The sequence below is a fragment of the Vidua macroura genome, chromosome Z, assembly GCF_024509145.1.
Source record: "Vidua macroura isolate BioBank_ID:100142 chromosome Z, ASM2450914v1, whole genome shotgun sequence".
Lineage (NCBI taxonomy): Eukaryota > Metazoa > Chordata > Aves > Passeriformes > Viduidae > Vidua > Vidua macroura.
The window spans coordinates 30,012,846-30,030,595 of record NC_071611.1 but is presented as its reverse complement, the minus strand read 5'-3'; the positions used below and the strand labels follow the sequence as shown (position 1 = coordinate 30,030,595).

The 17,750-nt window shown below is 39.2% G+C and overlaps 1 protein-coding gene across 3 annotated transcripts in view; it reads left to right on the top strand.

Annotated features, from left to right (window-relative positions):
- Window positions 1–11,544, top strand: part of RNF180 (ring finger protein 180) — a 74,083-nt gene extending 62,539 nt beyond the window's left edge. The window contains exons 7-10 of one of the 3 annotated variants that reach the window (XM_054003516.1): window positions 1,269–1,384; window positions 5,212–5,280; window positions 5,992–6,106; window positions 11,169–11,544. In XM_054003516.1, the coding sequence (XP_053859491.1) occupies window positions 1,269–1,384; window positions 5,212–5,265 (170 nt within the window). In that variant the 3' untranslated portion in view covers window positions 5,266–5,280; window positions 5,992–6,106; window positions 11,169–11,544. Of the gene's footprint in view, window positions 1–1,265; window positions 1,385–5,211; window positions 5,821–5,991; window positions 6,107–11,168 lie in introns of those variants that run through there. The other 2 variants (XM_054003514.1, XM_054003515.1) reach the window with 2 other exon arrangements.
- Window positions 11,545–17,750: the final 6,206 nt, after the last annotated feature.

The following is a 17,750-nucleotide window of genomic DNA, read 5'->3' as shown; positions in this document are numbered from 1 at the left end:
GGGACTGTATTATTTGGGGATTGAAGTCATGTATGATAGGATTTTTTTTAAGAAGTAGAAAATACATTAGAAGGTGTTTGATGTTCCCTCAGGTCTTCTGTTTCATAATTCAAACCCTATTCCACGTTGCTGTTCACTTTTTGAGGGACTCTACAGCTCTCAGTTTTTATCTGCTGATGGTTAAGCAACATGGTTTACTTCCACTCTATCTGGAGATACAGAAGGTTATTTTTATTGTCAGAATTTATTAAAGAATAGAGAATGCATCATACAAATTGCTAATTACATGAAAATAAAGCAAAAATCCAGAGTACAACTGTCCTTTATCAGAATGGGACAGATTTTCTGCCTTTGCACCACAGCTCCCAGGCTCTTTTTTGTGTCACAGCCTACTGTCAGACACAGCTGCACAGACTCTTCCCTAACCTTATGTCTTGACATAGGGAAGAGGTATGCTTCTACATTACCTTTCCTGCTACATGGAGAAGTCTGGGAAACAATGAAGAGGACAGAGTTTTTGGCAGGACCCCACACTTAGGCCATCTTGGAGACACAGGATTTTTACTTCCACTTGATTTGTTTTCATCTGCCTATATATTTTTAAGGTGTTATCAGCATACAAACAGTGATTTAAGAATTGAATTTTAACCTGATATGCATTATAATAAACATAATGAACATCATATTAAAGCAAGCATAATTTATTTAGAAGACAGTTTTGAAAAAGAATCTCAGATCCTAGAAACAGGAATTCAAATGTGTAACACCTGTTGAACTATGTATTTATGTACAAATGTGAATATTTTTGATTACTGAAGAATTCAGATGAGTAGACTTAGGGAACCCAGTTTAGCTAATTACTAAAGAGATTCATTACAGTATATGGAGGCTTTCACTTCTAGATCACTGAGTCAAACTCAGTGAAAGAAGGCACCGAAAGAGAGTTGTACATAGATCTGGATAACATAAGCAGATATCATTACTTTATTATGGTGGAGAATTCCAAATCCAAACAAACAAACATTATTTTCTAGACATGGAACACAATTACTTTTTAAGGAACACAGTGTTCCTTTTTAAATCTTACAAAATCAATTCCAAAGATAGCTTCTTGTTCCACAAAGTGATGAAACTTAGCAGTGAGGTGTGAGATTTCCTGCTTCTATTTGTCTTTTTGATAACTGGAGGAAGGAGTGTTAACTTTTTTTTGCTAGTCAATCTGGTTCCTTTTAAAAATATTTTTATCTCCTAGTCTGTTTTTTCAGCAGGTTTTCAAAGGCACCCAAATACTGTAACAAGGAGGCATTTCCCACATGCTGCTCACAGGATGGACTATATGGACTTCGAGGATGATAGCCGTGGATGGCGGTTTGATATGGACATGGTGATCATCTACATTTATTCAGTCAACTGGATAATAGGATTTATTGTTTTCTGTTTCCTTTGTTATTTCTTTTTCCCTCTTTAGGCTGTAGAAGTAACAGTTAAGGAAAATGACAGTCATGTGAACAAAAAAATTGTGAATAGAAAAATATTGAAAAAAGGTAAAATGTTTGATACTGCATTTTTATCATTCAGAATTGGAATAGACTTCATCAAGCATGCTGTGAAGCTGTTCAATACTTCTGCTATATAACAAAGTACTTGAGTTTGGTTACAAATGTAATGTAAAATCCATATCATAGTTCATTCCGTGGGAGTTTTGCCTTTGGGAGATTTTGATGGGAAAAGAATCTACCCCTAATTTATAAAATGATTACTCTGTAGAAGTACTCCTAGTTTTGAGGGGGGGATCTGTGTACTACAGAAGAATGTAATTTATAGAGTCATTTAGGAGTTTGACTCTGTGTTGACACACTTCGCTCACTCATTGGTGCTTCAATTCCTCATACATAAAAGCTATAAAGAAGCTTCCCATTTTCACTCAGATCTTTTGGGAGCAGGAGCAATGCTGTACCATGCATTATATAGATATTCATCAGAGCTATTTCAGTGCCATGATCCAAATCCTGGAAGATTTTGACAACTGATAGACCTGTCAGCATTCCACTGTGATATTTTGAGCCTATTAACCAAAAATAAAAATTACACTGCAGTGTGCTGCCAGTTCATCTTTTCATTAAATAGCAATCAAAAGGAATCAACTAACAACCACAAGTTCTGCACAATAAGAGGACCATTTTTGTGCAGATTCCCAGTGTAGCACCATAAATTTTTTACCCATTCATATGAGTGTGTTTGGATCCAGCAAGACTAATGGAGGGCAACCAGCAGGCCTGCCAGCTATGATGCTGTGAGATGCTGACCCAAATAAATACTGGAGACAGAAGCATTCTCCAGAGGAAGAAATCAGTATCATTATTAAATTGCTGTAAAAATTGAGGATACTTTTAAATGTGGGCTTTCCGGGACTTTATGTCTCATGGGAGCTTACATAACAGGGCACAGTATTTATTTGCACCTTTCTTATGAAATGATTCTAAAGCGCTTTATAGTTATTCTGTATATAGATTGATGAGTTACAGTACCAAACTGCAGCCAGTTCAACAATCATTCCAGACTTGCTGCTTTACACAGTATTTCCAAGTGAAAGTGAAAGAGCATCTATTAAATTATAGTAAAAGATACTAGAAATTAATATGGAAATTGGGTTCTGAAGAATGGCACAAGGTAGTTTACAGCTTTACTTTCCAGGGAGGTACAAGGAAGTTTTTATTTCTAGTGGCATGAATCTTCAAAGTACACTGTATTTTCATCTAGAATAGCATGTGAGTGTACATATATTGTCCCTCTTGTATCAGAATTTGTGTGGGAGACCTGTGGTTTTTCAGTAGGTGGTGTACTCCCCTGTTCTAGCAGAGAACAAGGAAAAATGTGTTGTGAAAGGTGCCATCTGCCAAATGTGATGGAATGAAATCAGGGTTTTATTAAGCATGATCTTATATTCCTTCACTGCAGCACCTCCAGCATGGTCAGCCTCTTACAGATTATGAAGGGATCAGGACCAGAAACTTTCACTTAATCTGAAAATCAGCAGTAAATCAACTGCTAATACTTAATTTTCTAACAGGCTGCATAAAAAAATCTTTTCAAGAACTTATAAGTAGAATTAAAAGTTACAAGTATAACTACAATGATTAGACAAAATAATCTGTCATCTTTTTTAATATATGCAAATTTAAAGAGAGGTAAGAACTGAAATTCACCATCACCACATACTTGTGGCTTTGACAAAAATGCATTTTTGTAATAAGAATAATCCACTCAGTTACTTTCCTAAAAGTGACTGGCTCTATTATTAGTGGCATTAAGCATAATGTTTTAAAACCTTTAAGGCTGTAATAAAACATTTGGTAGAAGTATTTTAAAAACTAGGGGGTATAAGTCATAGACTCCTGTTTGGCTACATGAAGATGTGTGGGTGTGTATGCTAAAATATTATCCATAAATTTAAACAGCTCTCTCGTATATGCCAGGACTGCCATTCTAACTGCAATTTTTGTTTGGCTTTCTAAATTTCTGAAATTACTGCTCATATGTCAGAAAAGGGAAGGACCAACTCCCTGTTAAGAAAAAATTGCTTCTATCTTTTGATCTCAAAAAACATAAAATAAAAAAATTGTCATGAAAAATTACTTTAAGTGACATAGTCTAAAATTCCAGTAATAATGTTATTTAAATTTTTTAATCAGGATGTCTGGTAAAGAAATATCTTTCAGTAAGTATTCAAAAATATATAGAGACATAAGAAATGTAATATAGAAGCTAGCTACTTATATAAGAAAAAGTTACATCTTGTTTAATAGCATGCTGCCATGATTTTATTTGAAAATGGGCCACAAAGAAGAGTAAAAATACAATCTAATATTGGCCTCTTTTGTACATTTTCGACAAGAATTGATGACTGAGAGAGACATTTTTCTAAAGTTAGTAGGACTCACAATTTTGCAGGACATTTCTAATCGTTTAACTCTACCTTTCTTCAAGGCCTAAACTGTTTATTGAGCAATATTGTTTTATTTTATATGGGTTGTTATTAATTCCAGAGAAAGATTATTCTTAAATTATTAAAAATGTACATTATGAAGACTACTCCGAGAGATAGATCCTCCATAGGAAAACACCTGAGAGGTATAGAGTGGAGATACGCATTTTTGTCATATATTGGGTTTTTTGGAGATACATACTTTTGTAAAAATGCAGAAACAGTTTAAGGGCTCAAATTTGGTTTTCCTTGAAGTCTGCTGTAAAATGCTGTTAATATCTCTTGGAGCAAGAGCAGACCCTTTGTAGGCTGTTTTCTGGTTAAATTTATCCTGATCAACAAGCTTGTATTTCTTAATACCATAGTATTAAAATGTTTACAATATAATGTGAGTTGTTTTTAGTATTTTGCAGTCATTTCACTAGATTTTGCATGGTGGAATTATTTTTTTTTCATTCATTGTATTCTGTGATATCGCTTTTGTTTCTGCTTGGGGTGCAGCAAAAATTTGCTGATTTCTGTACTACTGGGATTAACTTATTTTATATTAGCAGCCTTTTATTTGTTTCAGTACTTTCCAGTCAGCTTTTGTCAGAAATCACCTGGGGGCATGATCTGGATCTTAACATATTCTGATAATGAAGGATTCTCAGTACCAGAGCAGTTAGTCAAGACCATTTAGCTGTTGAAGACAGCAGAAATCCAGGACAAGACTTAGGTATCACTTTTACAGGCAAGGGAACTACATGCCTACTCAGAAGTGTGTGTTTTTTTGCCAACCAGTGGGTATGTTTGTAGCTCTCTTACCTGCCAAAGGTTCAGTCATCTTGCTTCTCTCATGAGACAAGTCTAAAAAAAATATCCAAAACAATAGCTGCTCAGGGAGCAGCTGCTGTGAAGCACAACAGAGTCTTTCATGGCTTGTGCCTGCCTACAGAATCTCAGACCCAAGTTAAGCTTTTTCCAGTATTCTACATACACACCTCGGGTTTTTATCACACGTCAACAACAGCCTCAGTTAGTGATACTGAGATGGAAGAGAAGGAAGAACCAGTGTTTAGTTGTGTTTTTGTCATTTTTAGAGAAAATTATTGCTGATAACATGAAAGTCTGGGAGTAAGATTATCTATTGTAGCTATCATCTGACAAGTAACTGTCTTCATGTTGTGTAGTGTTGCTTTTGTGGATGTGTTTTCAGCATCTTTTGTTTTTTGCAATCCTGGCAGCATTATAACTATGAGATGTGCACTCTCCTCTGGGGAATTCCAGGTCACAGATGAAGAGGAAAAAAAAAGGTAGGACATCAAGAGCATCTGCTGGTGTTCAGCCCCATACCCAGGGAGAGGCTGGGAGGAAAGATGCTTTGGATTGCTCTGGATCTCAACCAAGACACCAAGTTATCCTCAGAGATGCCTTTTATTTAGCAAAAATTTCTAAGGTAGTCAGTAATAGTATAAGGACTTAAAGATCACAGTTTTCTGTCTCAAACACAGTTACCACAGAAAGACTTTGCCATGAGATAAGCACAGAATGGAGTGACAGAATGGCCTAACTAGGCCTGCAAGGTCTAGTTTGTCGCTCTGTTCTTTTAAAAGTTTTAAAATTCTTCTAAAAGTTTTCTATACCTTCTAATGTTTACATATTTCTACTAGAGTTTCTCACACATGTTCATGTAAATAGTAATTGTTTTATATTCTTTGTAGAAAGAGAAAATTGATAAACTGTTAGTTTGACCAGTGTGGTTGGAGAGGTAGCAATTCCATCCTCCAATCCACTGTCACTTTTAAAATTCTATATATTACAAGATCAGAAATAAACTTCCTCTCTTTTCCCTCTTTTACATCTAGTGCGTAAATTATTTCATGTCGTAGTACAAGATCTGAAAGAACAGGGTGACACTAGCTAGCACATCCTGGGTAATCCAGACAAAAATTCACACTGCGACAAAGCGTGTAAAGTGCTGCTCATATGCTTATCACTGGTCAAACAAAGATCCTGATCAACAGGTTATGGGACAATTGGCATCTGCAACCACCAGATCCTGCCCCGCAAAATATGCCTCTGTGGATACCTGAAACTTGGGCTGTGAATTAAGACACCATGAGGAATACATGAGACAAGGTAAAGGTGGTACTATTGTCTGAGTGTTATCTCAGGCCTAGGGGGAGGTAAACAAAGCTGGAGAATAAGAATGTATCAGTGATAATGGTTGAATTTATGGGCCACAAGGAAAGCCAACTTACCAACTGTGCTGAAGTCAGCTCAGGCTGGGTAAGAGGTAATTCTGGCAGGCAGAGATTGCAGCCACCAACTCACAACCCAGAGGAAGACTGAGCATGGGACTAATTAGCATTAGAATTGAGGGAATCCTTTAACCAATAGAATAAGAGAACTGTGTAGCCAATGACCATTACTTCCTTTGCTTACAAAAATCTATAAATGGTGAAAAGCTTTGAATGACCTCAGAACTCCTACCACAGAGAACTCCTGGGTAAAGAAGAACCAAAAGGACACCTCTGGATCCATGGATGGTGACTATCTTCGGCTTTCTCTCTTTATTCTCTCTCACTCTCTCTCTCTCTCTCCCTCTCTCTTTCACTCTCATTTTATTGTTAAATAAAATACGTTTGGTATATGGTCCCATTTGCACCTTAGTTTATGCCAAGGCTTCTCTCAGTAACAGGATCCTTAACAAACTGTGAGGTGGATTTAAAAGTGGCTTGAAGAGCAAGCTCATTATGCTGTGATTACTGGCACAAAGTCTACCTGGAGGCAAGTAGCTAGTGGTGTATGCCAGAGAACAAACCTGGGTCCTATTCTGTTCATCATCTTCATTAAAGACCTGGATTTTGGGGCAGAGCATACCCTCAGCAAGCTGCAGAGGACAGAATAGGAAGAAATGGATAATACACCAGAAGGTTGTGCTGCTGTCCAGTGGAACTTTGGCTGGCTGGAGAAATGGACTGACAGGAACATCATGCTGTTCAACAAGAGCAATCTTGCACCTGGGAACAGTTCCCCCATGCCTCAATACACGCAGGAGGTAACCCAGCTGGAAAGCAGCTCTACACAAGAAAAGCTGGGAGTTCTGGTAGACTTCAAATTGAATATGAACCAGCAGTGCATCCTTGAGTCAAAAAGGCTAATGGTGTCCCAGATGCATTAGGCAGAGTGTGGCCAGCAGGTCACAGAAGATGATCCTGCCACTCTGGTCAGCACAGATGAGGCCATCTTTGGGGGGCTGTGTCCAGTTCTGGGCTGCCCTGTACAAAAGGGATACAGAGTTATTAGTGAGATGCCAGCAAAGGACCACTGAAATAATTAAGGGAATGAAGTCTCTCTCATATGAGTAATTCTGTGAAGTCATCACACAAGAATTGACTGGTTGAGGACTAGAATAAGTGAATTCATCAATAAGGGGTAAATAAAACAGAAATATCTGAGGAGAACATAATGTTTTCCCTTAATAACAAAAGGCAGTACAATCCTGGAAAAACTTGGCCCACGTTTTTGTCCATTTCTGTACTTTTCTGTACATATCCATCTAGAATTAATTAAAATTTTCTTTTCTTTCACTGTTATCTTGATTCAATACAACCAGTCTCCCTTTGGTAACCAGTTAAATCTTTAAGGGGTTATTTTTCTTCCTACTGATTGAAATCTGTGGTTGTTGCAGTTCTCTGCAGTACTCAGAAGAGTACTAAGGAAAGAATCGCAGAAGGTTTTGTTATATTATTTCCACATTAGTCATCTTAGTGTCAGAAATCCATATGCCAACTTTATATCTAAACTTATTATTTAAATGTTAAAGTCTAAAATCTAATTTTTACAGGTAAGAGTTTGAATTCAAATTTCAAACAGCACCTCCTAATTTTGTCTGCCTCAATTTGTCATTCCCAATATGAGACCTTCCTTCTAAAGTGACCTGATGCAGAGTTGAAGATCACATTTCTCCAAAACTCATTCTTTAGGATTTCTTATGTGGGGATCCAAAGCCTTAAATATATGTATTTGTGATTTCAGCAGTGATCTAGATCCCAGCAGAATCAATGAGAATCACTGCTGTAAAATCTAGTTTCTCATATACACCTGCAATTGGATTTGTGTCCTACAAACTTTTTCTATTATCGTAAAACATATTTTGTTGGCATTTCTGGAGTTTTCAGAATTTCTTATGAAAGCAAGTTCAAATTTTATATTTACTTACATTTGATTTCTCTATGACTGAAACTAAACTAAACCTCCTGAATCTTAAATGTATTAGGATTTCTTTGTTGCTGTGATATAATCCTGGAAAATAAATACTGTCTATATTAGCTTAATAAAATTACTTAGTTAAAAATAATCTATTTAATTTGATACCAAACACCTTCTTTGGTTGAAATATTTCTACATTTCTGATGAGGCACTAAAATGTAGACCTATTTGAAAGTACTTTCCACCATTACACTCTGGAAGTTTAATCATAAAATGTAATAATGCATAATTGAGGAAATTCAACTTTTCACTTGATCATAATTTTTACAGTTTTTTTATTGTTAAAAAAGGGTTCCTAAAAGAAGACTGAAGATTATGTATAATCCCATATTTTGGTTTTACTAAAATTATTTTATTAAAGACAAATCCTACATGACAAACTTCATCTCTGAGGAACACTGCAGAAAATGTCCTGACTAAGCCGACAGATTTGATCAGGGGAACGCTTCTGGACAAGTCATCAGACTGACACTGGAAAAAAAATAGGTCGGGGCTTGCTTCTCAAGGAAGGACTCTCATCAGGGCAGAATTATGTAGGAGACCGAATGGATTTCCTTGTCCTTTAGTGCTGTTCTGGGCACTCTTTATTCTCCCCTAGCACTTTGGGGTCCTCAACTGAGCAGATGTCCTATAACAAGTCCTCAGGAGTTACACAGGGTATCTGATGGCACACACTGATTTTCCCTTTCTGCTACATTAAGAGATTCCCCAATATTTCCATGTTTCTAAAGGTATTTTTGTTCACCTCTGACTGCTGGAATGTATACAAAGTAGGCAAGATATGTACTATTATTTTTCATTTCTTCCTATCCTCTGGGGCTGCTTTTCTATTTCAATCAATTGCTTTTGCTAAGGCATGACATACCCCTCTCCCAAAATTCTGAACTTATACTCAGGTGGGAATCTTAACCTGACTTATTCCACAGCCTTTAATGAAAGTTGTGGCATATATAAATGGAAGGAAAATATATATATGCATGACAAAGAGGAACAAAACTCCTTGTTGTACTAGATATAAATAAAATCTCAAGATCTTTTCAAAGGAACTTCTGTGTCCCTGTAAAAAAGATGCCAGGAGCCAGAGTATGGTTGGTTCTTGCAAGAAAGCAGCGATGAAGGTGTAAAATAGCAGACAAGCAAAGGACAGCAAAGCAACTGCTTCTGGGGAGGTACTGGATATCAATACTGGGTAGCAGCGCCAGATACTGGATGAATGCCCTTCAGCCTGGCTTAGTAAACCAAGATCAGTATTAACAGCACAAGATTATTTTACTGACCACTGCCTAGAAAATAACTGACTGTTCCCTCAGTTCTGTTTGCGGCTGGTAGGAACAGAAGAGTGGCTTAAGAGCCTGTTTGCTCATTGTATCTGTGAAGATGAAATCCCTCAAGATCTTGGCTCAACCTGCCTAGACTTGTCGCTGCAGGCCCCCAGCCAGGTAGTAATTGGCATTGAATCCATGATTGCAAAAGGCTGATCAATTGTTTTATTTTATCATCTTATAGTAACTATAATACTACAATTATTAAGAAACTCCGTAACCCTTACAGCCAGTCCGATACAGCTTTGACGTGATTGGTCAATTAATCTAAACACCATCCAGTGTCCAATTAAGAAATCACCCTTTGGTAAACAAATCTCCATTACACATTCCACATGTGCACAACAGTAGGTGCAAGTGGAGATAAGAATTGTTTCTCATTCTTTGATTTTCTCACAGCCTTCCCTGGGAAAATGCCTGGGAAAGTCTGTGCCTGCTCTCTATGGCCAGAGAGCTGCTGCCACACAGACCTGATCTTCTTAAGGGCTCTTTACATATTGGTCCTTGGTCAGGAAAGTATGCTGCTTCATTCAGGATTGTTCATGATACATGGAAATGTTACTGAAAAGGCCGCACGGGACTGTTCAAAATTTAAAATTTATCTGTTAGCACTTCCTGTAATATTGTAGCAGCAGTCACTGTCCTGTATGCACTTATCTAACTAGTTTTTTAGTTTAAAAAATATTCTGGAACTCAATTCTACAGATACCTCTCTGATACTCAACAGCAGTGCTGCCTTCCCTCAGCCACATTTTTTATTGTCCACTCTACTTTACAATGTAATGAAAGACTCCTTCAGCTTCATGCCCTTGACATCTCAATACTAATTTAAAAATTAAATAAATTTGCTCCCAGGATTTCTAGATTTATGTTATAATAGTGATACAAATCATTATGCTACTGTATAAGTGATGGCTTATTTAAATTTGCACTTTGGTTTTAGGTTGAGAAAACTGCAGTATGTTCTGACTTTTCAGTAGATACCATTTTAACTTATTTAAAATCTATTTCATTTTCCATCAAAAATTTTCAACATTTAGTTGAAGTGTTTCCACATTTCCATTAAATCATTAAAATGTAATCAGGCAATAACTTAAAAATACTCCATATGCAATATTTTATCCTCAAACAAGACAATGAAGCAGAGAATGTAAATGCCACCAATAAAAGGATAATGGTAAGTAATTTGATACTGATTAAAACATTAAAAATTAATTATTTCAAATCCTTTTTACTCTGTCATTCAAAAAAAAAACAGTGTTAAAATGCTAATCATGTAATATATTCCACTATTTCTGAGCTCAATAATGGAATTCAGACTGTGGAGGCAGGAAATCTCATGTAGCTTTTCTGTATTACCTGTATAAAGTGATGAATATTAGATATTGACAGAAAAAAATTAGCTGACCATCCTGGTAAATTAAAATGGAAATGTAATACTTAAAAAAATCCTATGTAATACCAATCTACCTAAAGGAACCCCTGGTTTGGGGGATAGTAACTCTCCATATAATCAGGCTGCTACCCAAGAAATATTGTTTAGACTTACATTCAAACTGTGAAAATAACTGAAATTCTCAAAAAACGCTCCTTAATCCATGCAGTGTAAATCCTTGGGGAGATGGATGATTCCAGAATTCATTACCAGTGAGATCATGGCATCAAATGGTGCCTGCAAGACATGTTCCAATGAGAAACATATGAGGTAAGAATGTGTTTGCCTTGCAGATGGCTCTAGATGGTTAATGTATGCATTTCAGCTGTCAGAAGTTAAACTAGTTCTAAAATAATTTGAATTATATTTCAAGGGAGGAAGAATATGCAAGTTTTCTTGTACATCTTATCAAGCAGAGAATGTATGTAAGAAGTTAATGTTACAGTCAGATTATATCCCTCTCTGGTTCCATCTTATAGAATTGGATTCCACTTTTTATCTTTTTTAAAATTTGGGAATTAAAAGAACATATAAGTTAATAAACAGCTCTATGGTCGCAGATTTTTCTAATGCTTATACTGCAATTTTACATGAACAGCAATTGCAAGACCTACAAAATCATCTGATAGTTTTCTATTACACTCACCTAGGAATCAAGCCTCACAAGCTAACTTTTATTTGTCATGTAGATTATGATTTAAATTCTAAACTACAAAAATGACATAATAGTATTAAACAGTCAAACTGTACTACTATTTTATCTCTAATTCTGCTTAAGACAGGAATATAGTATAATGGTAACAATAGTGTAAATAAAGACACCTTGCTCTTTCCCTGGCTATTATTCCTGAATTGTTTTATTTTCAAAGTAATTTGCAGGTCCAATTCTCATTATTTTTAATCTCTAAAAACAAATTGTTCAGTACTTCCATTTCTCATGCAGAGTCTAGTAGAATGTTCAATGTGCAAATCACTTGGGGCTTCTCAAGTTAAAGGCACTTACAAACACTGGGGAATATACAAATGCAGTACTACAGTGTTAATATAACAGGTTAACACATTTTTTGGCAACAGTAACTAAATTATCTTATTGCCATAATTTAAATCAAAGGGCAGCCAGATTATATATGCATGACTTGTATAGATACTAACTAAATTCTTTATTGACTTAAAAAAATACCCACAACACGCCCCTACCCCTGGGGTAGCATTTACTGCTTTACAGGAAGTTTTACATTAAAAGGCTTTCAGGAATGTTTGTGACCCACTGGCTGGAAGGACATTTCTGGAAGATTCCTACTGGCTTCCACATACTGCTTAGCTAAGTACCCTCATCAAGAAAAGGAGAAAATGTCTAAACTCTTAAACAGAGCAGAGAGCAAATTGCTTCAGGCAGCAAAATATAAATCAAAATGTAATTTAGTAAACAGTGTTTCTGGCTTTTGCACCAATTGAAAAAGAAGTTGAGTTTATTTCACATCTCAGCTTTTTTATAAATACAAGTAAAGCAATCCAAGAGTTATTACACAAAGTCAATAAATATTTCCATTGTTAGCATCATCAGTAATCAGCAATGAGATCATAGCAAACACACTTTTTTATTCAAAAGGATGTTAGTAAAGACTCTGGACTGTCTCTTTGAAAAACACTATCATAATCGGCATTATGTCAGAAAAACATTACAGCTGTTACATAGGATGAATACGAAAATTCTATTTTTAATTTTATTGAAATTATTTGGGTTTTAAATATTAATAATAGGCAGGTTTCATTATCAGGTAACATTAATTAAAATGTAATAATAGTGTTAAATATTTTTAAATCTTCAAAATGCAACAAATGTGGGTAATTTTCTTCCTGAAAGGCAAAGCAGTGGGTTGAACAACTGCACAGTAAACAAGTCACAGTAAAAGTACTAAATCAAGCACTTAAAAGCAAAAATATCAAATCCTAGAAAAGAGAGTCTTCCAAACAGATGAGGATGAAGTGCTGATTCAACAATGAACATTGTTCATCAGCCCCTTCTTTTTAACCTAACCATGACAGACAAATCTACTCTCTCACTAGGCCATTTTATGTACTGCTGCAACAACCATACTGCACCTGAAATTGCTCTGCTTTTCCCAGCTTTTGGTGCAGGAATCCTCATGTGGACTAGAGCCAGCATAGCTGGCTGTGTGCTGTACCACTTAGCATTAGGAATCATACAGATGGCAGGCAGCATGGTCAGGTGACAATGCAAACTGCCCATGGTCTGCCAGAATAGGCTCTGAGTGACTGTTTTAAGAGTGGATATTGAGTGTCTGCACTTACCCAAATATTTTTTGTTTACTTGGAGGAATGAACAGTAACATATAATGAATTAGGTCTGTACTTTCCAAAGATCCTTGACACCTAACTGCCCTTAGAATAGTATTGTCTGTGATGGATAATAATGCATGTGTTAATCACAGATAACAATCTTTTTCTGCAGTTTAGTGGCCAGAGCGCTTCAGGAAAAGGGGTTAAACATATCCTTCTTCAAACTTTCCTTGACCACAGCAAATGCTCTATGTACTAGATAAACATATAGGTATGTCAGGGAGAAACACCACTTTATTTCAGTGTCAAATTAAAGAATGGCTCTGTATTGGCTGGATTTCATTATCTTAAGGGTTGTTTTCAGCCTTAATAATAGTCTTTGCATTTAAATAAATTTAATTAAGTACATTTAATTAAGTACAGAGGATGGAGTTTCTAAGTTTCAGTTTCACTGAAATACATTCTGTAAGTTAAATGCTTTAGTCAGGAATATATGAGAGAAGGGGAAGCGAAGCAAATGCTGCTCCTCGATATGCCTTTCACATTCTAGTATTTGTTTCCTCAAGTCATCAGATGACTATTGTCATCTGTGTTGAAAAACTAGAAGATCTGAGTAGGTTGATGTTGCATCCTGCGTTTTGGGTTCAGATTTTGGGTTCTGGTCTTTGTCAGCTTACCGGTTCCATGTATCCTCGTGTGTCCCCCGTGTCTTCCCCCCCCACCACGGAAGTTAGCCCCAGGCTGCTGGCCATTGGGTCTTCTCCCATGCCATTCCTGTGACCACTCCCCCGTCCAGTCCCCAGCAGTTCCGTGCTCGTCACCTCATTCTTGCGGTCCCACTGGCCCTGAACCCCCGTGTCCGCCGCCGTCGTGTGCCCATTGGCCATTGTGGCACTGTCACAGCCACGGTGTCTGTGTTCATTGGGCGGAGAGCTCCCGTCCTCCCCTGTCCCACCCCTATATCCCTCTGCGGCACCCCAGCCTCGGGGCCAGATTTGTCCAAGCAAGGCTGGGAGTGGCCGTGGCTTCTCCATTGTGGCTCCTGCGACCAATAAAGGCCCAGCCGTGACGCAGATGGGTTTGGACGAATTCCTGCCTCTTCGTTTCCTTCCCTTGCGCTGACGATGAAGCGTGGCCAGCCCACCCAGAGCGCAGCTGCAGAAGCGCCCAGAAGTAGTGGCAGCACCAACCCTGACGAGGAGCCGAGGTGCCATGCCATGTTCTCGGGAGCCGGTCGGGGCGGGAAAAGTGACACGCCGCCGGAAGTGGCGCCCAATGTGGGGCCACGGCCAGCGCAGAGTCGTAGCACAGGCGGAGAGCCACCACAGAGCACCCAGGAGCCGTGAGGAGAAAGCACCGCAGTCGCAAAGCCGCGCTGCCACCGAGACCAACGAGTGTGATCCGTGTGGAAAACCGCCGCCACTGCAAAATGGCGGCCCGTGGAAGAAGTGTTCTGCGCAGGACTGAAAACGGGAAAAGAGCCCCCGAAGTAAGTCAGGGACGTCTCTGCCACCCACAGGGAAACACGCTGTGTTTTTCGCGTGGGACTGGAAGCATAACCATTCACGGCTACAGAAAGCCTAAGAACGGATGCTTCCTGGGAAAGAAAACCCTGGTAGCAGTTTTATTTGCGAAGATTTCGGTTTGGTGAGTACCTAGCGTGGGAGGGTACCCGGGCTATACTCTCCATCACTTGGGTGGGCTTTGCCACACTTCCGAGGGTACGGAACACACAACACACAGTGTGAGTGGCGGCCGCCGGGGTCTTTCGTGGTTTTTTTTGTTTTTTCCTCTTTTTCTGCAGCAGGGGTGAGGTTGTGGGTAGAAATAGCATAGGGACTGTGCTATCTACCCAACAAAGGGAATTTTATACCCAAGTTAAGGGTATTATCGGATTTTATTGGTGAAGGGCCCCTACCCCAAGAGTTCGGTCAAACAGTTTGTGCAATGGCTGTTTTTCTCCTTCCCATGCTTAACTGCGGAGGATGCCCACAAGGCAGAGTTCTGGGAGCGTGTAGGGGCCAGGCTAGCAGAGGGAATCGACAGAGATCCCTCCATAAAAAGCTGCTTCCCCAAGCTCCATTTATTAATATTGGAGGTTGTAAATACAGAGTCCGCGTGGAACGCGAACCAGGAAGGAAAAAGGCCATCAAGAAAATCTGTTGCTTTCCCTGAAACCGCTTCCCCATCCTCCTCTCCTACCCCTTCTTCCCCTAACCTGGGTGGGCAGGGGGGGGTACCCCGTCAATATGGTATACAGGGCAGCTCCACAAACATGGACCATGCTCCTGCCTCCCCTGAGCCCCCCCCCAGTGTCCCCGCCTTAGCGAAACTAGCCACTTCGCTGAGGAACTGACCCCAAACCCCTTTCCCAATCCCTTTTTCCCAATTACGAATCCCAATTTCGGCACTACCCCGCGCAGTTCGGTTTCCCTGAACCCCTTTCTTTGTTCCCCTGAGGAGGCCACGGCCACGTGGTTTTGGGTCTTTGTCTTCTCAAGTTGGAGAGCAGCCACATGGCAGGGTTTCCCCTTCCCACAATCCCTTTGTCCCCACCTTTGACCCCACCCCCTCCTGCTTCCCTGTGGGTGTGGGCACTGCCTACTCAAGGCATGGGGTTGCCACCTCACCCCCTGTTCCCCCTCGGGTGAGTGTTCCCTCCTTCCACGTCCTGCCTGCCACAACATCAGCCCCACCCTCCCCCGACAGGGAGGGTTCTCTCACCTCCGCACCATTGTCTCAGGGAGAGCTTTTTTATATCATGCTTCTTTATTAATTCAGCTCCTAAACAACTTTTGTTTGTACGTCTTAGAAGAAACTTTCCAGTGGTCCAAAAGCAGCAACAACTTGATGAGGCTACTTTCTGTGAAATCCTTTAAAAATTAAATAAATGCAGCTAAAACCACTGTCTATTTAAAATGTCTTAATATTTAATTAATGCTATAGTATATATGAATGTGCTTACTAGGTCTTTTTATAGTTGTTGTCTGTTGGCAGAAGGTATGATTATAGTACTAAGAATATCAAAACCAGATTATATAAAATTAAAACCCTGCAGATACACTCTTTTAAATTGTCATAAGGAAAAATATTGGTGAGCCAAGTCGATCGAGAGCAGCCCTGCCCAGAAGGACTTGGGGGTGCTGGGGGATGAGAGGCTGGACATGACCCAGCCTTGAGCACTCACAGCCCAGAAAGCCACACGTGTCCTGGGCTGCATCCAGAGCAGTGTGGGCAGCAGGGGAGGGAGGGCATTCTGCCCCTCTGCTCTGCTCTGCTCTGCTCTGCTCTGCTCTGCTCTGCTCTGCTGAGACCCCACCTGCAGTGCTGCATCAGCTCTGGGGTCCCAGCACAGGAAGGACAGGGACCTGCTGGAGGGAGTCCAGAGGAGGCCACCAAGATGATCAGAAGGATGGAGCGCCTCTCCTGTCAGGAAAGACTGAGAGAGCTGGGCTGTTCAGCCTGTAGAAGAAAAAGCTCCAGGGACATCTTACTGTGGCCTTTCAGTAGGACCATCTAAAAAAGATGGTGACAAACTGTTAAGCAGGGCCTGTTATGACAGGATAAGGGATAATGGTTTTAAATGGGGAAAAAAGTACTCTACAGGTGGTAAGGCACAGGAACACATTGCCCAGAGAAACTGGATGCCCCATCCCTGGAAGTGTTCAAGACTAGGTTGGATGGAGCTTTGTGCAACTTGGTCTAATGGAAGGTGTCCCTGCCCATGGCAGGGGGTTGGAACAAGATGATCTTGAAAGTTCCTTCCAGCCCAAACCATTCTATTCTATCATTCTATGAGTTTTAGCTAAAAGTTAATCTTCACTTTAACTACTACTGCTTTTTTCTAAGCATTTCTTAGAAATGTTTTAAGATTTTGGACTGCAAATGCACAGCTTGAAAGAAGATACTTCAGAAATACCATTAACATACCATGCAGTGAGTACAATAGAGGTCTATGTACATGCTGAGTCTAATGCATAGGGTGGACTTGAGCTTTTAGTGCCCAGGAGCTTTTCAATGTTCAATGTACATGTATTGTGCAAAGTGAATATGATGATCAATTAATTCATAGAGGAAAGTAAGTTGAAAAAGTATGACAACAAGAAAGAAGAGAGAAAATTGTGAAAAAGAGTAATTTAATTTTCACTGTCAGGAAAAGGAGTTTAAATATGATGTGATAAGGAGGGAGCTAGTATGAAATTCAGAGAGGGAGAATAAGGTGGCTTGTCCTGTATTCATGTGTCAGGAAGAAAGCCCTAGCCCACTGTTCTCATGAGCATTTAAAGGAATGTGTGGACTATGTTAGCTTTGCCCAGGCTGTGAATAGAATGACTTGCTGCAAGAGCATCAGTAGGGAAAAGAACGCCACTTTTATCATCCATCAAAATGGATGGATATAGGTACAGGAGTACCTACCTAGAAGTAGGTACAGCAGGGGAAAAAAAAAGAT